This window comes from Zea mays, chromosome 4, assembly GCF_902167145.1.
Source record: "Zea mays cultivar B73 chromosome 4, Zm-B73-REFERENCE-NAM-5.0, whole genome shotgun sequence".
Lineage (NCBI taxonomy): Eukaryota > Viridiplantae > Streptophyta > Magnoliopsida > Poales > Poaceae > Zea > Zea mays.
This window is the reverse complement of record NC_050099.1, coordinates 165,367,213-165,393,430: the sequence shown is the minus strand read 5'-3', so window position 1 is coordinate 165,393,430 and position 26,218 is coordinate 165,367,213. Positions and strand designations below refer to the sequence as shown.

The 26,218-nt window shown below is 43.4% G+C and overlaps 2 protein-coding genes and 2 long non-coding RNA genes across 6 annotated transcripts; 1 reads left to right on the top strand and 3 right to left on the bottom strand.

Annotated features, from left to right (window-relative positions):
* The first annotated feature begins 299 nt into the window (after positions 1-299).
* LOC103655642 (vicilin-like seed storage protein At2g18540) lies at positions 300-939 on the top strand. The gene is made up of 2 exons (XM_020551898.2): positions 300-511; positions 597-939. The coding sequence occupies exons 1-2, from the start codon at positions 383-385 to the stop codon at positions 891-893; spliced, it is 426 nt and encodes a 141-aa protein (XP_020407487.1). The 5' UTR covers positions 300-382; the 3' UTR covers positions 894-939.
* A 24-nt stretch (positions 940-963) lies between these two features.
* Positions 964-14,771, bottom strand: LOC118476966 (uncharacterized). 3 transcript variants are annotated; one of them, XR_004857864.1, is made up of 3 exons: positions 4,932-14,771; positions 1,515-4,100; positions 964-1,439 (listed from the first exon to the last, which is right to left on the bottom strand). It is a non-coding gene; the product is annotated as an uncharacterized lncRNA (long non-coding RNA). The 3 variants fall into 3 exon arrangements; XR_004857863.1 differs by having other exon boundaries at positions 964-4,100; positions 4,932-11,783; positions 12,615-14,771; XR_004857862.1 differs by having other exon boundaries at positions 964-4,100.
* A 77-nt stretch (positions 14,772-14,848) lies between these two features.
* LOC103653968 (uncharacterized) lies at positions 14,849-15,487 on the bottom strand. The gene is made up of 3 exons (XR_002269198.1): positions 15,335-15,487; positions 15,182-15,265; positions 14,849-15,105 (listed from the first exon to the last, which is right to left on the bottom strand). It is a non-coding gene; the product is annotated as an uncharacterized lncRNA (long non-coding RNA).
* A 1,357-nt stretch (positions 15,488-16,844) lies between these two features.
* Positions 16,845-17,747, bottom strand: LOC103643937 (uncharacterized). The gene is made up of 3 exons (XM_020552217.2): positions 17,254-17,747; positions 17,098-17,170; positions 16,845-17,021 (listed from the first exon to the last, which is right to left on the bottom strand). Exons 1-3 carry the CDS (start codon positions 17,463-17,465, stop codon positions 16,845-16,847), a joined length of 462 nt encoding a protein of 153 aa, XP_020407806.1. The 5' UTR covers positions 17,466-17,747.
* Between the last annotated feature and the right edge of the window lie 8,471 nt (positions 17,748-26,218).

The following is a 26,218-nucleotide window of genomic DNA, read 5'->3' as shown; positions in this document are numbered from 1 at the left end:
ATACGTCAGACGGCGGTGTGACCTGGATCTACGTGGCACGTACCTCGGCGCCATAGATCTTGGCGCCGAGGTAGACGTCCGGTCAACGACGCCTACCTCGGCGCTAAGATCTATGGCGCCGAGGTACGTGCCTATAAATAGTACCCTACGTCTGGCTTGTTGCTGTGCTCATTCCAATTCTTCTAAACTAGAGATATCGTCTGATTTATAGAATGTCTAGGCGTGGTAAATATGCTAAACCAAGGTAAGTTTTGGATCCGCCTCTTATTTTGTGAGTGTATTATATTTGTGATTGTTATAGAGTTTATGGAAATTTAGGAAGGGTCCTTTGACCGGAACTGCCTTCGACCCGCTGCCTTTGCCAAGTGGTGTTCCAGTGCCTATGTGTTTTTGTGGTGATCCTTGTAAAGTCGATAAGTCTGAGGATCATGACACCTATCGACAGAGGTATTGGATGTGTGCTAACTTTGCATTTGAGCCAACTATTGTTCAACGTCGGATGAATTTAATGGTGAGAATAGTCTTGTAATATGTTTACAATTTGTGAATGTTTTTGTAAATGTTTTTTTGCGTACTAATAATTGCATATTTTGTAGACTCCTCCACCGCTATGTGATTTTGAGCAGTGGATTGACACAGAAATATCAGAGAAAGACAAGAAGTGGTTGGAGAATCTTCAAAAGTGGGATGCAGAGGACAAAGAGAGGATGGAAAAAAGACGAGAGGAGCTTGCTGCCGAGCAACAACGTGAAGACGAAGAGAAAATGAGGCGTGTTGCTGAATGCAGGGAAGATAAGGAGAAGAAGCTTGAGCGTGCACGTCGTGCAAAGGAAGCAATGGAGGAGAACCCTGATGCATTTCGCAAAGGCAAATGGCCCCGTTGTACTCAGTAGTATTGGTGTTTTATTTGAAGTTATGTAATAATGAACTTATTATTTGGTATTATGTATTGTCGAACAATGATATTTCGTAATGAATTACCTTCAAATTGATGAAAAATTACATAAATACATAATTGATGAAAACTAGATTTAAAGCAATTCTTGAAGGCGACTTGAAGCAATTGAAATAGATAATCAACACGCTGAAAGCAATTGATACAGAAGAGTTTTCTAGTAGTGCTCCCACATTCCAAATTGAGTTGACCCTTCCCCATAGTATCCTCCCATTGTTGGTGTCTGCTGTGGGTGCGGTGGAGACGACGGAGGACCAACATTCTTGTTGTGACAAGGGCAGCAACAATATGGATCTGTGCATACTTGCACCTGTGAAGCACCACCATTGTTGTTGTCTCTTTCTTCCTCAGCATTTCTGTTGCTTACTTCTCTCTCTAGATCAAATATCCTTTTCTGTAGGTAGGATATGTATTCCACATGAGGAAAAATCGGACGAGGATCTACCCAACGAGTGAACCCACAATTCTCCTTGACCAATGAATGCTGCATAAATGTTTATAGTTAGTTTCACTGAACAACAAAAGTATTTAGAACAAAGGACTAGAAATTAATTTGTACATATGCATAAGGACATCTGAAGAAACGCCGGCCTCCATCAATTCCACCCTCAACGAACATCTGCACCAAGCAATCCTCACCATGCATGCACTTCGGCCAATCTTCTCTCCTATTATCGTAGGACCTAAGTCTAACCTCTTTGTTGAAATCTTTTTTACTTTGAACTGGAAAGTTAAAAACCGCCTCTTCAAAAAAATCTGGACCAAGAGGGCCATCGAAACACATTGGAGTTAACTTCCCTCCATCCTTTCGTCTCTCATTTACCGCACCCTTGCCCCTAGAAGACCCTGAAGTCATTGTATTGCACAATGAAGCAAATGTACAAAGGATCGTGTATATATAGGCTAAAGGATAAATAGTGTAATAGATTATAAACATCAGGTATGTACAAAAACTCTAAAAAGGCTATGTTCTTGTTCTGAAAAGGCTACATGTCCTACGCTAATGTAGGATATAGTTGATTCTGAAAAGGCTATATATACAATCCTGAAAAGGCTATATATACAATCCTGAAAAGGCTATTTTTACACTCTGAAAAGGCTATATAAACACTCCTGAAAAGGCTACGAAATGGATCTGAAAAGACTAGATGCTAGTCCAAAAATTAATGCTTCTGAAAAGGCTATGTAATAGTTCTGTAAAGGCTACATGACATAACCAACAATTTCACAAAATTTCGGCAGAGTTTTCTCTGTTTTTTGTCAATCCAACATATACACATAGATAAGCATAACATACAAGTGCATACAATTGTAAACAATTCCAAGCAAGCTCATAAAAGTCTAAACAAGTGCATTACAAGTCCATAGAATTCATACAAGTCCATTAAAATGTCATACAAGCCCGTAGAGGCCAAATGAGTCCATTACAAGTCTATATAATTCATACGTTACATAACAAGTCCATAGAGTCCAAACCAATTCAACGTCTCCTAGTCTTGCTGTGGCAGAACCTCCCAAGTTATTGGGCCCACATGCACCTGCCCTTGTCTCAAAGACCTCAGACGGCTATGCATGTGCACCAGATAACTTAACAGGATCTGTCCGAGTGTCCCAGGGACCCCGGATAAACCACGAACAACCAGGATCACAAGATTAAGTAAACACAAATCACACACCAACATTTTGCAGCGAAAATCTTTTTACCAAATTTTACAAGTTACATCAAGTTTTACATTATATTTATCGGAGTGGTTACAGAAGTGGTTCAAATAAATAACTTTAAACTATTATAAATTATTTATAGTTTTAAATTATATGCTAGCTCAAGTGAACATCCTCAATAAGAAGTATAGAAGAGTTACTTAGACTTATAAGAAGGCCGAGCCCACCGGCACTTAACACCATCAACAGCAGCACAAAGTTAAAACCTGAAAAACAACAGGGAATAAAACCCTGAGTATGGAATTACTCAGCAAGACTTACCCGACTAAAGAAAAGACTCTCAAGGATATGCTGGCTAGAGGGATTCAAGGTATGGCTTATCAAGAATCAAAGACTCTATTTTGCAGAAAAGCTTACTAGAAGTGGGTCCTTAAGCCAAAATTTTACATCACAAGTTAATTACTTTTCCTTAATCTAGATTTGCCTAATCTAGAGCATTCACTTGTCCTACACTAGCTTTCTTTTAAAATCCAATCTTTGTTTCGCTTGTTATCTACGATGAGGGTCGAAGATCCAGTCTTCATATCCGAGAAGTTCGGCGATCCAAATCGATTAATACCCAGCTGGGGATCTCCAACCACACGACATATGCTTCTCTTAACTCTTTTGCACATGTCTACCATTCCCACGGATCCTCCACCACATGAACAGGTCCGCGCCACCCGAGAGCACACCACCCCTTTTAGGCGGTCCTTTGCCAGGAGGGTACGTGCCACTCTCGCCATCTCTCCACTCCCAGTGCGCGATTGTCTTTTCATGTTTGGAATAGCCGGGTTCAAGCTTACCCATGACGAGGTATGTGGCCAGATAAAGGGTCCTAGATCAGCAGGCCAACAATCGGTACGGTCCTTAAACGACTCAGACGGAGACACTACATCGAGACTCCTTTCTCGTGCAAGTCACCCGCCCGGTCTTAGCTTTATAATTTAAACCCAAAGTTTGGTACCTGGCAGAGGTACATCTTTTCCGATGTTGAATCCATCAAGGCCCTGATGGATTCACCATCAAGTTTTATTTTTCAAAACTTCCCATCCAATCTGTAGCATCACTTTTGTTTTAAAACAAAACATTTTGTTTTTCTAAAGCAAGGCTAAGCATCAAAAAAATCTTTTGTAAAACGGTGATCAAGGAAGGTGATCAAATTCAAGGAAGGTAGTGCAGGAATTGTTTTAGCAATCAACTCCTATCACCTAATGCATCAAGCAAGTGAAAAAGATTTTTAAAACACAAGGAGGTGGCAAATGCACCGGGGCTTGCCTGGGTAACACTAGGTTAGTGTTGTTAGACGACGTCCACTTGACGACCATCTTTTGTTCCGACATTCGCTTAGTCCATCCATCATCTTGCGGAGAAGCTCACGCTTTCCATCATCTTGTGGTCGACTCAGTTCTGATCCTCCGCATCACGTGATTAATTATCGTACCTAAATGATTTGCATAATGCACATGAGTGCATAAAAACAGGAATAGCACAAATCTAAATAGTGCTACACGATAGCGTATTAAACACCTAGTGACGAGGCGTTGAACCGTTTCATACGGAAACACTAGTTATCGACGTATGACTAAGCGCAATAGCCGTGCCTTTCTAGCTTAACCAAATCTAATTCAAACATCAAGCAGCAATGAATATGAATACACGCTATGTTATCCTTAGCTAAAGCATAACATAGAGGGTCTAACAATATTCAGACTCTTATTATTGGACACCCAGAGTTATAATATGTGCAAGAACAATTTAACTAATCTTTTAAATCTTGTTTCTAAATTAATTTGAATTACATACTAATTAAATAAATGCTAAACTTATACTTTACATTATTAATTATACCACATCGCTCACCAAAAATTATTTTAATTTTATTCCACATCATTTAAATTTATTCAATCTATTCAATCTATCTAACAATTCGGCTAATAGGAATAATAAAAATGTGCGCCAATTTTAAGTTCAGCTCGAATCCATTATATTGATTAACAAATACTAATTCGGGCTTACGTTAAATATCACACTAATTTTTGGTTCTGCGCTAGCTTACCCTAACTAAACCCGCAAATCTCTACGAGGAGCCTACGCCAACGAACAATCAAACCGTGGCCACAAACACTAACCATACCACTGCGCACAATAAGACATTTCGTTGTACAACAATATAACTACGACACGTAATCTTACAATGAGATAATCATCGCAACGTACATAACCACCAATCCATTTATTAAAATCAAATAATAGAAGTAGAGAATCAGCTTACCAGATCCAAATCGATTCGGAGCCGTGATTTCGACGAGGCTATCCGATTTGAACCATTCACTGAACACCATGTGTGCGTCGTTTTCCTCAAAATCAAACGATCAACACCTTGGCAAGAACATCGGTGTCGATCTTCTCAACACGCGACGAGCACCGGACCACTCATTTTGCCGAACAGGGAGCTGAGGGGCGCACGGCTAGCGAGCACGGTGAAGCGACGACAGCGGGGATCGAGCTCGCGTCGTGGCACGACGTCCTGGCAGTGAGCAGTTCGACAAATTCGTTGGCCTGGAGGCGAGCTGACGACGACGGCCAGCCCGACCGCGGCAAGGTGAGGGGAGACGCGACCATGTTCGGTGGGATCCAGACATCCGATGCTCTGGTGCTTGGCGCGACGAGCAGGGACGACTGGCGAACTCAGGTTCAGGCGAGCCGAACGTGACACAGGAAGATGGAGGTGTATGTTCAGGTGTCCATGGCCGAACGACGGAGCTGAAGCCAAGCTCGCCAGTGAGGTAGCAGAGGAGACACACAAGCAGAGGCCGAGCAGGGAGCAGCGTCAGCCAGGTTGACACAGGAGCAGCGGGGTCTGGCGATGCTGGAAAACGAGGCGAGATGCCTAGTTGCCGAGAGGATGTTGGGAGAGGTCCGAGCGCGATGCCGGCGCGTGCAGGACAGCGTCCATGGCTAGGACAGCGCGATGCAGAAAACTCGCGAGTGGGGTGGGGCAAGCTGCTGGATGGCCGGCGCAGGAGGAAACGCAGGTGAGCGCAGCAGGAGTCGACGAGGAAGGTCCACCGGAGGCTGAGCACGAGCGTTCCAGGTCGGAGCTTGTGGTTGATGGCGCCCTGTAGCTAAAGCCGGCGAGCTGGACGGCGATGGGGAGCTCGCCGTGGTGGAGAGCAGATGCGAGCTTGCGGCAGCGATGAACGGCTGGTGGGCACATAAGCACAAATCGAGGAGAAGGACTTCTGTTGCCGGCCAGAAATAGTAGAGATGAGGGGAGAGGCGAGCGAGGTTGAGTGCGTGAAGATGTATGGCATTGGGAGGAAGCCTCCAGGGGCTGCTCGGTGTGGCAAATGAGCAGAGGGCAGCAGGAGATAAAACCAATGGTTTGAGCGGTGCTTGGATGAGGCAGCAAGATATTTTCCATTACCTGAGCGGCGGCAAGAAATATCAAGAGGAGGGAGAGAGAACGGTGGAGAGAAAAAAAATCTTCACCGCAACAGCAACGGATATGTGTTGCAGATTTTTTTTTTCATTTCACCAAACAGAATTACAATTATAATCCTAGGTTCTAGACTTAGGGTTTGCGCGACAAATAATGGATTGGACCTAAAATTTATCGGCTACAATATTTAGACAATGTTTGATTTAGTGAAAACCTCGATGTCAGACAAATTCGTACCCGTTATTTATATTTGACAAAAATTAGATCGAAATAAGAAACGCACGGACCGGACCAAATTCATTTCGGCTTCGACAAATTTAGACCGCGCTTGATTTAATTTAGAGTAGATAATTTTATCTGCAGTCTGAACAGGAAAACAGATTAGTTATGAATAATCAGCTCGGTACTAATTTTCTTAGCAATGTATACGATATAGATAGTAAGGATGACATGGTTTTGATTTAGCGAATGCTTTGGAATCAGATGAGTTTGCGCCGTTATTTATATCCAAAGTTTTGGATCGGGCAAGAAACAACAGACCGAAATAAACTGATTTCGGTACTGATAATTTGTTCAGCGTGATTCGACCGAAATTAGCTGAAACAATATCTGCGAACGTATACGCGATTTTGTCTTCGAAACAGCATGCAGAAGAATAAATTGAATTATAACCTCGCGCACGATTTTTCTCAGACAACGCGTGATTCGGATTATTTTGCCCCGAACATTTTAGTCGTCGAGTTTAAACTAATTTGCCCGGGATAAAATCGTAAGAGTAGGTAAAGCTTCTGAATTCGTATTCGCGCGAGCGATGTATTTTAAATAATCACCGGACGCACCGATTTTTGGAACGATTATGTTCCGAACAACACGAAAAATTTAGAAGAGCCCGGATAGATAAAAACGATGTCGAACTCGCGACAGACGAAACAAATGCGATATTAAAATCGCGATAGACAAAGATGATTAAATTTTAGCATCTGTTTTATTCACTGATATTACGTGCTTAAATTTATACTCGTTGTCGAGCGGAATATAAACACCTGGGGTGTTACAGCCCTCCCCCCTTAAAAGAATCTCGTCCCGAGATTCGGGCGAAAGACTTCTAAGGGTAGAGAAGTACGTAACCCGTGTTCATATCAGCGATAATTATAAGGCAGTTCCAAGCAAGGACGAGTGTCTCAGAATGTTGTTTCTCTAGTGGACATATCATGTATCGCCTTAAGCCAATTTAGAAATGTCCACCAATAGAGATGATGTCTGCCAGAAGAACACATAAGGTTCCATGCGTGCAGTTTGCTTTTTCTGATGACACGGTACTATCTAAGTCTGTTGAGCGAGCGACTAATACGCGATTTCACCCAAACAGAACCAGATGCAACCATCTTGGGTAAAACACACAGAAAGCGGTTTACCAACAAGTGGTTACGGTAAGCTCATAGCACACGTGACGGGTGTGAATGTCGAATAACATCACAGTTAACTCGTGTTAGCCAGAGAATCCAAGTCCCTGAAAGGTGATATAGATTCGAGAACATCACCAGCAAAGGGATCTGTAGATACGGACTTTAAAACTAGTCCATTTTATCAAGCACTAGGCATGACTCGACCTGGTCATACATGCTAGAAAAGCACACGTGAGGCGATCGAGACACGACTAGAGCGATGGCTAGGTGGTTATTGGCCGCCTTAATCTTGATTTTTATAAGTACTTTCTCAGTATGGGTTGAACCAAAATGAGTTCAGGCAAATCGATAAAACGATCTCTAAACTCAATCTTTGTTCATTGAGCAGTTACAAGTTAGTCAAAACCAACTTGTTGAACTACTTTTGACATTGAGCAAGTCTTCTCAGTACCATCGGTAAGCCAACAGTCAAGAGCTCACATTTGCAAGCAAAAGGTCATGCATTTGGGTAGAAATCCATTTGGTCAGGTTGTTCATCCGTTTCTTCATGCGAGATGAATTACCCACTTAGTTAGGAAATACATGGATTAAATAGGAGAGCGAATGAACAAACTCCTGCATCTCAACAGTAGGGAAAATCCAATCTCCATTTTGAGAGCTAATCAGTTGTCTCTCGACACTAAAAAGCTCCAAGGCTTCACCTTTACACAAAGGACGTAAAGGGAACTTGCATGAGTAGTCACTACCAAGATCAAAAGAAATAAGACCACACATGAAAGTGGTATGCCCTTTTGATCCAACGGAGATGACAGATGTTGCTTGATCTCTTCACAAATAACATAGAAATTGTTTCAAGGAAGAAGTCTACGGAAGATAACATATTGATATAATCTCATAATGGATTATGACTATTAACTGTGATACCAACGCGTGCCATCGGTTTTAGTCATAACACCATTACCAGACGTAACCAATAAGAAATCTCACGCGATACAAATGAATTAGGCAAGGGTGACAATATACAAAGAGATGCTCCCCCTGTAATGATGGTTACAGCAGAGAGCCAAATAGATCATGGCCCGATGAAATGGACAAGACATGGCCATAACCTAAACTTGATGAAAGGAGTACGATGGGAGACTGTTAGTTCAGCCACAAGCATATTTCCTTGCCAATCGTAGAGATCACAAGGTCAAGGATCAGTATCTGACTAGATACAGGGGAAAACAATCATAAGATTAAGTTGGTATGCCTTCGATAGATATGGGGAAACCAAAGGCATCAAATTCCAGAAAAATGGTTGGACATGTCTTTCCTAGGTTGGGTTGATAAAGCGACAAGATAATCCGCAAGGAGAGGCCAAACACAATAGAGACCTCAACCTGTATCAACTAAGCAAGGGCAGGATCTAGGATGGAAACACGACCACTAAGGGAGTGACAAGTTAATTGCCAAGATCCTTATTTGGAGTCCGAATGCAACTTATGTCCAACAAAGAAATTATCAAGCATTTATTTGTATGGGCTTGGTCACAGAGTGATAATGGTAAATTCAAATTTGGGTCTCGGTTCACCAACTAAGAACATGGCCTAATTTTGGGTTTAAGCAACCAAACTACTAACCCTCTATCGGCACATCAACAAAAGAGCACACATAGAGCACTCTAAGAGGTCACCTAAAGAATGGAGGACACCTTTTTCATCGAAGTTCATAATTCAGTATTACAACATATTATCTACAATCAATGGTTACTGGAATAAAGATGAGAGAAGCATCTTGGGTGTATAGGTGACAAACATGATGCAACAATCAGGATGCATGCTCGTCCTATTCGTCCTCACTGATTTTGCCAACACAATGTGGCAATAACGTTCTATATCGGTGGCATACTTACGATTCTCACGATATTTTGCTAGTCGTCAACTACACATACGTTTTCGAGGTTAGTGTACCTGCAGAAAAATCCATCACAGCCCAATTTTCCCATGATGCAATTCACACATGACAGTTTATCACAGTTTATACTCCACATATTGCTATATGGAGGCCAGCTCATCATTAAGCGCCGAGCCACGCATAGGCGCCGTTGCCACACTTTAACCATAGGGCAACTCATTATGGTAACTCACCTTCTTACCTGAGCATAGGTGCATCGTTACAAGTACATTACACTTCTCAGTATTCCCATGTCTGTATACCCATACACATCCATGGGGTACTGAATTCCCAGAAAAGTAATTACTCCACATCGCAGCCTTCATATATACATATGTAAAACATGTATATAATCAAGCGCCACAGTTAAGCACTTCCCTAGACCGACGTTTGTTCGGTCATGCTCTCACATCTCACCTTACCTTAAGCGTCGATCCACTCAAGACTGAATGGCTTTCAAAATAACAGTACACATGTATGCAATACCCCCGGTTGTGGGTTATGGTTTTCAACTAAGCCACCTGATAGTCCTTAGTTTAGGGCTTAACAGAGGATGTCGCTAGCATTATAGTTTTTCAAAGCTGTTTTTCAAAACCAAACAATGTGTTTAGTTGAAAATAGGTTTTCTAAAACCAAAACTTTGTTTTTAAAATACGTATGTGACCGTATTATACTTAATCTCGCTCCGATACCAGCTGTGGCAGAACCTCCCAAGTTATTGGGCCCACATGCACCTGCCCTTGTCTCAAAGACCTCAGACGGCTATGCATGTGCACCAGATAACTTAACAGGATCTGTCCGAGTGTCCCAGGGACCCCGGATAAACCACGAACAACCAGGATCACAAGATTAAGTAAACACAAATCACACACCAACATTTTGCAGCGGAAATCTTTTTACCAAATTTTACAAGTTACATCAAGTTTTACATTATATTTATCGGAGTGGTTACAGAAGTGGTTCAAATAAATAACTTTAAACTATTATAAATTATTTATAGTTTTAAATTATATGCTAGCTCAAGTGAACATCCTCAATAAGAAGTATAGAAGAGTTACTTAGACTTATAAGAAGGCCGAGCCCACCGGCACTTAACACCATCAACAGCAGCACAAAGTTAAAACCTGAAAAACAACAGGGAATAAAACCCTGAGTATGGAATTACTCAGCAAGACTTACCCGACTAAAGAAAAGACTCTCAAAGATATGCTGGCTAGAGGGATTCAAGGTATGGCTTATCAAGAATCAAAGACTCTGTTTTGCAGAAAAGCTTACTAGAAGTGGGTCCTTAAGCCAAAATTTTACATCACAAGTTAATTACTTTTCCTTAATCTAGATTTGCCTAATCTAGAGCATTCACTTGTCCTACACTAGCTTTCTTTTAAAATCCAATCTTTGTTTCGCTTGTTATCTACGATGAGGGTCGAAGATCCAGTCTTCATATCCGAGAAGTTCGGCGATCCAAATCGATTAATACCCAGCTGGGGATCTCCAACCACACGACATATGCTTCTCTTAACTCTTTTGCACATGTCTACCATTCCCACGGATCCTCCACCACATGAACAGGTCCGCGCCACCCGAGAGCACACCACCCCTTTTAGGCGGTCCTTTGCCAGGAGGGTACATGCCACTCTCGCCATCTCTCCACTCCCAGTGCGCGATTGTCTTTTCATGTTTGGAATAGCCGGGTTCAAGCTTACCCATGACGAGGTATGTGGCCAGATAAAGGGTCCTAGATCAGCAGGCCAACAATCGGTACGGTCCTTAAACGACTCAGACGGAGACACTACATCGAGACTCCTTTCTCGTGCAAGTCACCCGCCCGGTCTCAGCTTTATAATTTAAACCCAAAGTTTGGTACCTGGCAGAGGTACATCTTTTCCGATGTTGAATCCATCAAGGCCCTGATGGATTCACCATCAAGTTTTATTTTTCAAAACTTCCCATCCAATCTGTAGCATCACTTTTGTTTTAAAACAAAACATTTTGTTTTTCTAAAGCAAGGCTAAGCATCAAAAAAATCTTTTGTAAAACGATGATCAAGGAAGGTGATCAAATTCAAGGAAGGTAGTGCAGGAATTGTTTTAGCAATCAACTCCTATCACCTAATGCATCAAGCAAGTGAAAAAGATTTTTAAAACACAAGGAGGTGGCAAATGCACCGGGGCTTGCCTGGGTAACACTAGGTTAGTGTTGTTAGACGACGTCCACTTGACGACCATCTTTTGTTCCGACATTCGCTTAGTCCATCCATCATCTTGCGGAGAAGCTCACGCTTTCCATCATCTTGTGGTCGACTCAGTTCTGATCCTCCGCATCACGTGATTAATTATCGTACCTAAATGATTTGCATAATGCACATGAGTGCATAAAAACAGGAATAGCACAAATCTAAATAGTGCTACACGATAGCGAATTAAACACCTAGTGACGAGGCGTTAAACCGTTTCATACGAAAACACTAGTTATCGACGTATGACTAAGCGCAATAGCCGTGCCTTTCTAGCTTAACCAAATCTAATTCAAACATCAAGCAGCAATGAATATGAATACACGCTATGTTATCCTTAGCTAAAGCATAACATAGAGGGTCTAACAATATTCAGACTCTTATTATTGGACACCCAGAGTTATAATATGTGCAAGAACAATTTAACTAATCTTTTAAATCTTGTTTCTAAATTAATTTGAATTACATACTAATTAAATAAATGCTAAACTTATACTTTACATTATTAATTATACCACATCGCTCACCAAAAATTATTTTAATTTTATTCCACATCATTTAAATTTATTCAATCTATTCAATCTATCTAACAATTCGGCTAATAGGAATAATAAAAATGTGCGCCAATTTTAAGTTCAGCTCGAATCCATTATATTGATTAACAAATACTAATTCGGGCTTACGTTAAATATCACACTAATTTTTGGTTCTGCGCTAGCTTACCCTAACTAAACCCGCAAATCTCTACGAGGAGCCTACGCCAACGAACAATCAAACCGTGGCCACAAACACTAACCATACCACTGCGCACAATAAGACATTTCGTTGTACAACAATATAACTACGACACGTAATCTTACAATGAGATAATCATCGCAACGTACATAGCCACCAATCCATTTATTAAAATCAAATAATAGAAGTAGAGAATCAGCTTACCAGATCCAAATCGATTCGGAGCCGTGATTTCGACGAGGCTATCCGATTTGAACCATTCACTGAACACCATGTGTGCGTCGTTTTCCTCAAAATCAAACGATCAACACCTTGGCAAGAACATCGGTGTCGATCTTCTCAACACGCGACGAGCACCGGACCACTCATTTTGCCGAACAGGGAGCTGAGGGGCGCACGGCTAGCGAGCACGGTGAAGCGACGACAGCGGGGATCGAGCTCGCGTCGTGGCACGACGTCCTGGCAGTGAGCAGTTCGACAAATTCGTTGGCCTGGAGGCGAGCTGACGACGACGGCCAGCCCGACCGCGGCAAGGTGAGGGGAGACGCGACCATGTTCGGTGGGATCCAGACATCCGATGCTCTGGTGCTTGGCGCGACGAGCAGGGACGACTGGCGAACTCAGGTTCAGGCGAGCCGAACGTGACACAGGAAGATGGAGGTGTATGTTCAGGTGTCCATGGCCGAACGACGGAGCTGAAGCCAAGCTCGCCAGTGAGGTAGCAGAGGAGACACACAAGCAGAGGCCGAGCAGGGAGCAGCGTCAGCCAGGTTGACACAGGAGCAGCGGGGTCTGGCGATGCTGGAAAACGAGGCGAGATGCCTAGTTGCCGAGAGGATGTTGGGAGAGGTCCGAGCGCGATGCCGGCGCGTGCAGGACAGCGTCCATGGCTAGGACAGCGCGATGCAGAAAACTCGCGAGTGGGGTGGGGCAAGCTGCTGGATGGCCGGCGCAGGAGGAAACGCAGGTGAGCGCAGCAGGAGTCGACGAGGAAGGTCCACCGGAGGCTGAGCACGAGCGTTCCAGGTCGGAGCTTGTGGTTGATGGCGCCCTGTAGCTAAAGCCGGCGAGCTGGACGGCGATGGGGAGCTCGCCGTGGTGGAGAGCAGATGCGAGCTTGCGGCAGCGATGAACGGCTGGTGGGCACATAAGCACAAATCGAGGAGAAGGACTTCTGTTGCCGGCCAGAAATAGTAGAGATGAGGGGAGAGGCGAGCGAGGTTGAGTGCGTGAAGATGTATGGCATTGGGAGGAAGCCTCCAGGGGCTGCTCGGTGTGGCAAATGAGCAGAGGGCAGCAGGAGATAAAACCAATGGTTTGAGCGGTGCTTGGATGAGGCAGCAAGATATTTTCCATTACCTGAGCGGCGGCAAGAAATATCAAGAGGAGGGAGAGAGAACGGTGGAGAGAAAAAAAATCTTCACCGCAACAGCAACGGATATGTGTTGCAGATTTTTTTTTTTCATTTCACCAAACAGAATTACAATTATAATCCTAGGTTCTAGACTTAGGGTTTGCGCGACAAATAATGGATTGGACCTAAAATTTATCGGCTACAATATTTAGACAATGTTTGATTTAGTGAAAACCTCGATGTCAGACAAATTCGTACCCGTTATTTATATTTGACAAAAATTAGATCGAAATAAGAAACGCACGGACCGGACCAAATTCATTTCGGCTTCGACAAATTTAGACCGCGCTTGATTTAATTTAGAGTAGATAATTTTATCTGCAGTCTGAACAGGAAAACAGATTAGTTATGAATAATCAGCTCGGTACTAATTTTCTTAGCAATGTATACGATATAGATAGTAAGGATGACATGGTTTTGATTTAGCGAATGCTTTGGAATCAGATGAGTTTGCGCCGTTATTTATATCCAAAGTTTTGGATCGGGCAAGAAACAACAGACCGAAATAAACTGATTTCGGTACTGATAATTTGTTCAGCGTGATTCGACCGAAATTAGCCGAAACAATATCTGCGAACGTATACGCGATTTTGTCTTCGAAACAGCGTGCAGAAGAATAAATTGAATTATAACCTCGCGCACGATTTTTCTCAGACAACGCGTGATTCGGATTATTTTGCCCCGAACATTTTAGTCGTCGAGTTTAAACTAATTTGCCCGGGATAAAATCGTAAGAGTAGGTAAAGCTTCTGAATTCGTATTCGCGCGAGCGATGTATTTTAAATAATCACCGGACGCACCGATTTTTGGAACGATTATGTTCCGAACAACACGAAAAATTTAGAAGAGCCCGGATAGATAAAAACGATGTCGAACTCGCGACAGACGAAACAAATGCGATATTAAAATCGCGATAGACAAAGATGATTAAATTTTAGCATCTGTTTTATTCACTGATATTATGTGCTTAAATTTATACTCGTTGTCGAGCGGAATATAAACACCTGGGGTGTTACACTTACCCTTGCCTAAAGCGTCGGTGCCTGGAGTGTAACGTTGTGGAGAGCGGTGTCGCCTACGATCTTGTGGTTGTAATGGCTGTGTCGAAGGAGCCCCCTGAAGCTGTGAAGGTCCTATCTCGTCGTGATCGTAGTCGAAGCCAGCACCAAGACCTGTGGAGGGCGTTGCTGTGTCGGTACACGATGGTACATGGACGTCATGTGCAACAGTAGTCCTGCAGCCACAGCGAGCAGCAGCTCCACGTAGGCGCCTAGATAAACGCTGCATGCCAAAGACATATTAGTTTACAACATATTCATAACAAGCTAAAGGCTATAAACGATGCATGTGGGCTTACCTGCAAGAAGCTGCGCATGCTGCTGTCGCCCATAGTCAAAAGTTGGCGATCAATGTCCTCTACCGACCGTCGCAATGTGTTACCCTGTACAACACAATTTGCATCACACATACAATTTATACATGTCGAGTATTAAAATCGAGTAAAACTTACCACTCGATCTAATATGGGTGCCGCCTCCACTTGGGTTCCCAGTCTAGTGGACAGGTCATACTCCGTTTCTTCATCGTCAGAAGAATCAATGTCGGCGTAGTCTTCCGCTGTCCACTGCTGGCGAAGCTTACAACGAGTCACACCCTGGTACCAAGCTTGGTACCGCCTGTAATCACTGTTGTTGTGCAACTCATCGTTGGAATATACATTCTCAGCACCCGATTCCCATTCATTTATAAATATCAGATGATGTTGACGAAAGTCCGTTATCTTCTTTTGCTTCCGCCGGTCAAATCTACACACAAATCATATCATATAAAGAACACAAAGTTAAGAATGATTGATGTTATAAATTGCAAACTGGATTTATAGATTGCGAACTTACTTGTGTAGCTCCTTTGAAGTAGGAACATCTTCAACCGGCCATAGCTGGTTCCTACCAAACTGTCTCTGAACCCTGTGAGGTAGGTGCCACTCAACACACCAGAAATAGATCAAAGGACATTGCATCATATAGAGTTCATCTTCACTGCTGCATACTTCACTAAAGATCATCCCAGCATACTCAGGTGCGTTGTATGGCTGCCATGTGACCTGAAACAAAAATGAAGCAATCTATGTTAAGTATAATAAAACAAATTTCATAATGATAAGATGTACATGTTGAGTACTTACGCTAGAGACAGAAAGGGTGTCAAACTCGTTAACATACTCCATGTATGCCCTCTTAGCTCTCGCAAAAGGAGCTGCCACTTGGTCCCAAATATAAGCATACGTCGGTCGAAGACGTTCATTTCCATAAATCATCCATGGCCAGGGTCTAGGCTGGAAAACACGTGGTCGACCAACTGGTATGCGAAACCTGCAAAATGAAATTTATGTTAGTAAGTAATATAGCCTTATTAAATAAAATTTTGAAGACGTCGGTCGAAGACGTACCACATCCATATCTGCAGGAGGTAGACGCAACCGCCTATAGACGAAGAGGAGGACGTACGACGGCAAGCCTCACAAAGCTGCCGGTACAAAAAAGAAAGCACAGCGGAGCCCCAACTGTAGTGTCCAGCTGTATCCCAGTCGGTTAGACATGGGATGTACATCCAGGACGCGCAGTCTCCTGTGGCGTCTGGGAAGAGGACACAACCAAACATGTGCAGGATCCAAGCTCGACAATAGAATTGGACTGTAGCCTCATCAGCATCAGCAGGGCACACACCAAAAGACTGACGGAGCCATGTGATGCCTACTCCAGCAGTCCTTTCAACGCCCTCAGCAGGAAGCTCTCTACCAAGAAAGGCCTCAACTCTAGCCCTCCAACCGTCAGAGTCACATTGGCCTGTCACTGCTCTTCCACCAACATCGAGTCCAAGTATCTTCTGTGTATCCTCTAATGTGACTGTCATCTCACCAAAAGGAAGATGAAAACTATGTGTCTGAGACCGCCACCTACATAATTTAAAAAAAATTAGTGTAAACGAGCTCAATGATTCAAGAATATTTTTACAAAATCCTAACAATACCTGTCCACAAGTGCAGTAATGGCCGCCGAATCAATAGTAGGCAACCCGCGTCGTAACTGGTACGATATTACATCTAGACCTGCTCGTCTTAGGTAATTAGTGTACCTGTCGTCGAACACCATGTCTAGGAACCCATTGTGTGTCCTAGAACGAAGCGTTGCTAGGTCCTACACAGAAAAATATTATATTAGCAACACCATTTGTACAACAACAAATCTACAAAAGATATTTACAATTAAATACCTGGCCTTCCGACAGAAGGCGCCCCCGGTGGCTCTCGTCGTAGAACGGGTCGAGGAGGTGGAACTGTGCCATCCTACAAAATGAAATTAATGTTAGTAAGTAATATAGCCTTATTAAATAAAATTAAGGTAGTATCATTAAACTAAAAATACAAACCTCGCTAATCTGCCAACGACAAGTGCGTGAATTATGACCAAGTCTACCGCACTTGCCACACTCATACTGCTCGGGGTCGGTAAGAAATGGTGTTCTCCTTCCCCTTCTACTCCTACCACCAACCTGATCCATAACCATCTTGTGCCTCGTCCTCTTCCTGGATCCACGCTTGGTCCAACGACTGCTTGGATCAGCGACATACTTTGGGCCATCGTACGGAGGCCACTCACCCGCGTCACGATAAGGAATAAATCTTGGACTCCAAGTCAACACTAGTTTATCAATAGTAAACTCTTGAGGTATCCTCCTCTCTAAGTCAAAGTTACGAGCTCGAGCAGCTGCGATTAGATGAGAACATGGAAAATGGTATTGCCTGGGTGCGCCACAAGTACATGACAAGTCATTAAGGACAACCACATGCTTCCTCGACTCTTGTGACTCGCCGTCAGAAGTAGTACCAGCTTGAAGGAATACCTCATATGTCCCTGACTGTAAGTCAAAACAATCAACAGTGTGTGTGTTTGCCCTTTCCTTTGCCTTCTCTAGAAAGGTCTTAGGCTTTGGAGCCCATCTCTCTCCCTCATTCTGCAATCCAACTGCATGGGTGTGTCTATCATTAAACCATGCCACAAGCTTGTAAAAGGTAAATGTCACTATAGCAGTGACCGACATACCACGTATGCCCAACAATAATTTGTTGAATGACTCGGCCATGTTACTACACTGGAACTCATATCTCCATCCAACTAAGTCATGAGCTCTCGTCCACTTCTCCAAATCCGGCATCAATCCATTCAACCAATCTCTACCTTCGACATTTGTTGCGACTTTGAGCTTTTCTAACTTTTCTCTAAAGAACTTGTCTTCCAGCTGTCGACATGTCTCCTGGAAAAGCTCAAAGTTATCCTTGACACCATCCTTACGCAGAAGATTCTCAGCAAGGTGTCGAGTACACCACCTGTGATGCAAAGGAGGGTACCCATCGATCTGCTCACGGACCGCGTTGAGTATTCCCTGGTGCCGATCTGATATTACACCAACTTCCCGTCCTGGGCCAACCACATGTATCCGGACCAGTCGCAGGAACCAGCCCCAACTGTCTTTATTCTCTTTCTCAACTAGAGCAAATGCTAGGGGAACTAGCTTGTTGTTTGCATCAACGGATATGGCAATTAGAAGAGTGCCCTGGTACTTGCCGAGAAGAAATGTGTCGTCAATTGAAAAGACAGGACGACAATGCCGGAAGGCATCCACACACTGGGGAAAGCACCAGAACGCACAAAAGAATATCTGTCTCCCATCAATCCATGCATTTGGTTTAGGGATGTACTCATAATGCATGCCTGGATTGACCGCCTTCATTGCATTTAAAAGAACAGGTAGTTGCTCGTACCCAGACTCCCAGTCCCCATATATCATCTTCCACGCACACTGCTTAGCCCTCCAAGATTTACCATATGTTATCTTGTACCCATCAAACACATTCTCCACGATCCTCATGATTGTCCTAACCTTCATATTTGGTTCCGACTGCAGTATTCCCATAAGTCGCTTCCCAATGAGGGTTGATGTCAATTGGCGATGTTTCATCGTTAACTCATGTTCAGCACATGTGTGTGGCCCCACTACTTTTGTTATCTTCCACTTTACGGTGATCTTTTGTATCCTAGCACAAACCCTCCATGAACAGTTATCCTTGTCGCATACAACCGTGTAACGACGTTTCTCGTACGAATGAAGTACTCTATACGGCCTCTTACGTAAGACTACGTAATGCTGCAACCACCTTCAAGGCAGTTAGGTCCTTGAAGACCCTACCCTTTTCAATCATCATGCTAGGACCGGCCTCAGGAGCGTCAAGCAGCTCATCATCCCTTCCCTCTGCATTTGCCTGATGAGAAAGACTAAGATCGTTGAACTCATGCACTCTAGGATCCCGACCGTCTGGAAAAACACGTTGCAACATCTCAATGTCACTCTCTGTGAGTTCACCAACCGGGCGATCATCATCTGAATCGGCAGCCATAGCAAAGGCATATGGCTCCTCTTCATTCCTAAACTCAGGACTGTTGGAGGCAATAAAACCATCACCGAAGCAGCCACGTGCCTCGGTCTGAGGATCAACCACAAGAGTAGGAGTCTCTCCTGCAACATGTACAAGATGATCAGTCCCACGTCAAATGGAATGAGCAAAGTGCTCATGGTCCAAAATGAAGATGTAATGCCAATAAGACTTACTGCAATTGGTTTGTGCCAAAGGGATACACGCAGCTAAATCTGTCTGCAGACCATCTCCTGGCTGACTTAATGGGATCAAATTGGGGCCAGATTGAGCATCAGGAACAGTTGGCACGTCATCGATAGCACGATCAAAGTCTTCAGGGGGACAGTCTACTACAACCGGACGCACCACAACCTCCATGAGTTGCAAATGGGTCTTCATAGCCGAAGTAATATAATTATCCCAATCCAGTTGACAATCAATTGGGATGACTCGTCTTATGACATTTGGTGGATGACCGATATTAAGCACTCCGTCAACCGCAATGTCATCAGCTTCATGGTAACCTAACTTTTGTTTAGCCTTTGTAAACACATCTCTCAAGGAGGGTCTACCATCGAATAGTACCGGCACGTGTCGCATGTCAATGAACTTGGCATTTCCATACGGATCTTGTTCCACATTGCCTCCATGATACAAGCTCAAAAAATTGTCCATCTATTTGAAACACCAATTAAACATTTAATATAAATTGTGGATGGTTATTACCTAACCACAAACCACTAATTACTACCTAAATAAGTATAAATATAACCAGCACCCACTAATATACTAACCACCTTATAAAATACTCATATATAATAATTGCAAATTTTGACAGCACCTCCCCTGCACGGGGAGGATAAAAAACATGCACATTTGACTCACATTCATAATATTCAATCAAATTAGCATTTATCACAATAACTAACATTCATTACATTAAAAAAACAACAAATCATAGCAATACAATCTAACATAATTAACACAAAATGCTTACACAATAACAAAAACCATATAAAATTTACCTATACGGTCGGGGATGAACGTCGACGACGCGGGCGAGGAGCGAGCACGGCTGGGACGGGACGCCGGCCGTGCGGCGGCGATGGAAGGCGTCCGGCCGTGACGGGGCGGCGGCGTTTGTGGGGCGCTGGCCGTGGCGGGGCGGGCGGCGTGGGCAGGGCTGGCGGGTCGGGCGAGGGCGGGCGTGGCGGGGCGGCCGGGGGCGGGTGGGGCGGCGCCGGCCGGGGGAGGAGAGGCGCCGGGTGGGGCGGCGGCGGCGCTTGTGGGGCGAGGCGGGGCGGGGCTGCCGGGTCGGGCGGGGGCGGGCGTGGCGGGGCGTCGCCGGTCGGGGGCGGGCGGGGCGGCGCCGGCCGGTGGTGGAGCGCCGCCGGGGAGTAGCGTGGGCCGGGGGAGGACGGAGGGCGACGCGGGGTCTGGGGGCGGCGTGAGTTCAAAATTTTGGGACAGAAGCTTGTCTCACACGTTGAATACAGGGGGTCGGCGCCAAGATCTATGGCGCCGCCCCCCTGCCACGTGTAGCGCCGCCGACACGGGGGTCGGCGCCAAGATCTATGGCGCCGACCCCCCTGACACGTCACTGCCAGCCAAGCCGCCACGTCAGACAGATAGGCGCCAATATTATTGGCGCCAGCACACAGAAGCTCGGCGCCAATGATGACGGCGCCGAGCTAAGGGTCCATTTTTTGAAATGAAACTGTCAGGGACATAATTGTGCAAAAAAAACACAAAAAGGGCCAAATTGCAAAAAAGTTGGACGCCAGTACGCCACAGGCCACCGCTTCTGTTCCCCGGGAGGGTAGAGTAGCAGAGCAGTAGAGTGGTGAGTGGGGTAGAGTACACACTTATTTTATTTAGGGTATATTTGGTATAGCTCTAAAACAGAATTTTAAGGAGGAGCTGACAAGAGCCTATCAAACAATATAACTTCAGAGTTACAAACTATATATAGTTTTTAGATAAATAATACAAAATCTTGGAATACCTCTTTTACTGCTCCAAAAACTCTAAAAATACAACCTAGACGTGGAGTTTTGAGTTAGTTACCCACCAATGTCATTGGGTATGAGAAACGATTTAAACTCTAGAGAAGAGCTGCTCCACCCAGAGTTTCGGAAGTGGATCTAGTCTGAGCAGAGTCATTCCAAACACGCCCTTATTGTGTAGCTTGCATTTAGACTTTAGGTGTACATTCGGGTCGCCCGGCCCAGCCCAAACCTGAAAAGGCCCGACACGATTGAATTTCGCGTCGAGACATGGCCCATAATTATTACGTGACGGCCCGACCCATGGGCTTAGCCCTCGGGTCGTGGTCCGGCACGTTATTGGTTAAACATGCAGGGCTTATTTAGGGCAATCCGAAATTGTAAAAAGCTAGAAATTTACAGAGGGGCCAAAATTCATATCAAAGCCCGAAATTCACATCAAAACCCAAAATTCATAACAAAGCCTGAAATTCAAAACACATATATCATTTAGTAGATATTAAGATTTCAAGCTTTATAATTAAAAAACAAATAACATGAAACCAACGGGTGGTTGACACATCATATCCATGATTAAACATGCGGCTAGCTAAATTGGAGTGGATGATTTCCATGATTAGAAGTGTATGACCGAATGAATATGGGCCTTTTCATGCCAGTAAATGAGTTATTTCGTGCCTCCGTAAACGAGCTATGCTCGTGCCCGCCCGTGGGCCATGACCTCGGTCCAAGCCCGTCCCGATGCATAATTTTTGGCTTGCCTGGCCTGAAATTATTTTCGAACGTGTCGTGCTTGGGTCGTGCTTTTTTCGTGCTTCAGGTCAGCCCACTAGGTCCGACCCAAATGTACACATCTAATTTAGACTCACTCTCCTTTAAAGCCTCTACCTAAATCTTAGAGAAGATCTCCGACCTCTATGCCTCCAGCAGCATCCTTTAAACGATCCTCTAAATATAGAGGACGCTGCTAGATCCTCTCTATATAAAGTTTCTCTCTTCTCTCCTCTATTTGTTTTAATATATAAAACAATAGATTTAGCAAAACCAAAATATGTACAATACATTTAAGTGTATTACAAATACGTATGTACAAAATATAAAAGTAAAATATGTCTCTGATATATGTATTTACGTATAGAGAACAGGATAAACAGGATATAGATAACGTTGTTGGAGAGAGAGATATAGAGAAGAGAATCTTTTTAGAGAACATTGTATATATGACAGATATAGAGAATGAATTTACAGGACATTGCTAGAGATAATCAACTCCAATAGTCTGATAGCAATTCAATTCAACTTCGCCAATACAGTTAAACTTAGCAGATTTCTACACATATAATTAATATAGGTGAACCTAGTAAAGTAAATTATAGCTTCAGATCTACAAACTTATTAAATGAAATTATACTCATTATGTTTTATCTGAATATATTCAATCCTAGCTATTTAATCCATTTGAACTTGTATAGTCTAGAGATCGAGAGTAAATATGGCAAATGTATACCAAACTTCTCTTTCAGTGGTGCCACCATCTAGAGACGATGTTAGTTTGTTACATCTCAATAACTACATTCATTTTGTTACTTATACGACTATATTCCTAATTTGTTCTCTAAAGGTGGACTTTATTCTCTATTACAAGATGACCGGGCTATTGGCTTTGTTAATAATGTATTCGCTTCTGGTGGTAGCGGAAACACCCCAACGATCAGCTTCTTAAGCAGTAAGCCGTAGGGGAGGTCAACGAATTCGACCAATCATACGTCTCTGACGCCGAACGATGATGGCACCATGACGTAGGGTGTTTAGCCCGTTAGTAAACGATCTAGTGGTAGGACGGGTGACCAACTTTTTTGCAATTTGGCCCTTTTACGTTTTTTTTGTATAATTATGTCCTTCGCAGTTTCATTTCAAAAAATGGACCCTTAGCTCGGCGACGCCATCATTGGCGCCGAGGTTATGTGTGTCGGTGCCAACAATATTGGCGTGCATACGTCAAATAGTGGGATACTGTGGAACCTACGTGGCACATACCTCAGCGCCAAGATCTATGGCGTCGTAGGTCGATGGCGCCTACCTCGGCGCCATAGATCTTGGCGTCGAGGTACATGCCTATAAATAAACCCTACGCCTGGCTGGTTTTTGTGCTCATTCCTATTCTTTGAAACTAGAGATATCGGCCTAATTTGTAGGATGTCTAGACGTGGTAAATCTGCTAAACAAAGGTAACCGTTGTATTAAATCTTATTTTATGAGTCTATTTTATTTGTGATTGTTATATATCTTATTGAAATTTAGGAAGGGTCCTTTGACCGGAACTGCCTTCGACCCGCTGCCTTTGCCAACTGGTGTTCCAGTACCTATGTGTTTTTGTGGTGATCCTTGTAAGGTTGATAAGTCTGAGGATCATGACACCTATCGACAGAGGTATTGGATGTGTGCTAACTTTGCATTTGAGCCAACTATTGTTCAACGTCGGTTGAATTTAATGGTGAGAATAGTCTTGTAATATGTTAACAATTTGAAGACTCAGAGTGGTGAATGTTTTCTTTGCCTACTAATAATTGCATGTTTTGTAGACTCCTCCACAGTTATGTGATTTTGAGCAGTGGATTGACACAGAAATATTAGAGAAAGACAAGAAGTGGTTGGAGAATCTTAAAAAGTGGGATGCAGAGGACAAAGAGAGGATGGAGAAAAGACGAGAGGAGCTTGCTGCGGAGCAACAACGTGAAGACGAGCAAAAAATGAGACGTGTTGCTGAATGCAAAGAAGAGAAGGAGAAGAAGCTTGAGCGTGCATGTCGTGCAAAGGAAGCAATAGAGGAGAACCCTGATGCATTTCGCAAGGGCAAATGGCCCCGTTGCACTCAGTAGTCTAGGTGTTTTATTTGAAGTTATGTAGTAATGAACTTATTATTTGGTATTATGTATTGTCGAACAATGATATTTGGTAATGAACTACCTTCAAATTGATGAAAACGACATAAACACGCAATTGATGAAAACTACATTAAAAGCAATTGTTGAAGACGACTTCGAGCAATTGATAAAGATAATCAACACGCTGACAGCAATTGATACAGAAGAGTTCTCTAGTAGTGCTCCCATATTCCAAATTGTGTGGATCTCCATAGTATCCTCCCATTGTTGTTGTCTGCTGTGGGTGCGGTGGAGACGTTGGAGGACCAACATTCTTGCTGTGTCAAGGGCAGCAACAATATGGATCTGAGCATACTTGCACCTGTGAAGCACCACCATTGTTGTTGTCTCTTTCTTCCTCGTCATTTCTGTTGCTTACTTCCCTCTCTTGATCAAATATCTTATTCTGTAGGTAGGATATGTATTCCGCATGCGGAAAAATCGGACGAGGATCTACCCAACGAGTGAACCCACAATTCTTCTTGACCAATGAATGCTGCATAAATGTTTATAGTTAGTTTCACTGAACAAAAAAGTATTTAGAACAAAGGATTAGAAATTAATTTTTACATATGCATAAGGACATCTAAAGAAACGCCGGCCTCCATCAATTCCACCGTCAACGAACATCTGCACGAAGCAATCCTCACCATGCATGCACTTCGGCCAATCTTCTCTCCTATTATCTTAGGACCTAAGTCTAACCACTTTGTTGAAATCTTTTTTTACTTTGAACTGGAAAGTTAAAAACCGCCTCTTCAAAAAAATCTGGACCAAGAGGGCCATCGAAACACATTGGAGGTAACTTCCCTCCATCCTTCCGTCTCTCATTTCCCGCACCCTTGCCCCTAGAAGACCCTGAAGCCATTTGTATTGCACAATGAAGCAAATGTACAAAGGATCATGTATATATAGGCGAAATGATAGGTAGTGTAATGGATTCTGATAACAGATATATACAAAAACTCTGGAAAGGCTATGTTCTGGTTCTGAAAAGGCTACATGTCCTACTCATAATGTAGGATATTGTTGATTCTGAAAAGGCTATTTATACACTCTGAAAGGCTATATGTAACAGTGACATTGTAGGATAGTATTGCACCTGAAAAGGCTACGAAATGGATCTGAAAAGGCTAGATGCTAGTCTGAAAAGGCTATGTAATAGTTCTAAAAAGGCTACATGACATATTCACAGATTTCACAAAATTTTGGCAGAGTTTTCCCTGTTTTTTTGTCAATCCAACATATACACATAGATAAGCATAACATACAAGTGCATACAATTTTAAAAAAATTCCAAGCAAGCTCATAAAAGTCCAAACAAGTGCATAATAGTCCATAGAATTCATACAAGTCCATAAAAAGGCCATACAAGCCCGTAGAGGCCAAACAAGTCCATTACAAGTCCATAGAATTCATACGCTGCATAACAAGTCCATAGAGTCCAAACCAAGTCAATGTCTCCTAGTCTTACCCTTGCCTAAAGCGTCGGTGCCTGGAGTGTAACGTTGTGGAGAGCGGTGTCGCCTACGATCTTCTGGTTGTAATGGTTGTGTCGAAGGAGCCCCCTGAAGCTGTGAAAGTCCTATCTCGTTGTGATCGTAGTCCAAGTCAGCACCCAGTCCTGTGGAGGGCGTTGTTGTGTGGGTATACGATGGTACATGGACGTCATGTGCAACATTAGTCCTGCAGCCACAGCGAGCAGCAGCTCCATGTAGGCGCCTAGATAAATGCTGCATGCCAAAGACATATTAGTTTACAACATATTCATAACAAGCTAAAGGCTATAAACGATGCAGGTAGGTTTACCTCCAAGAAGCTACGCATGCTGCTGTCGCCCGCAGTCAAAAGTTGGCGATCAATGTCCTCTACCGAGCGTCTCAATGTGTTACCCTGTACAACACAATTTGCATCAAACATACAATATATACATGTCGAGTATTAAAATCGAGTAAAACTTACCACTCGATCCAAGATGGGTGTTGCCTCCA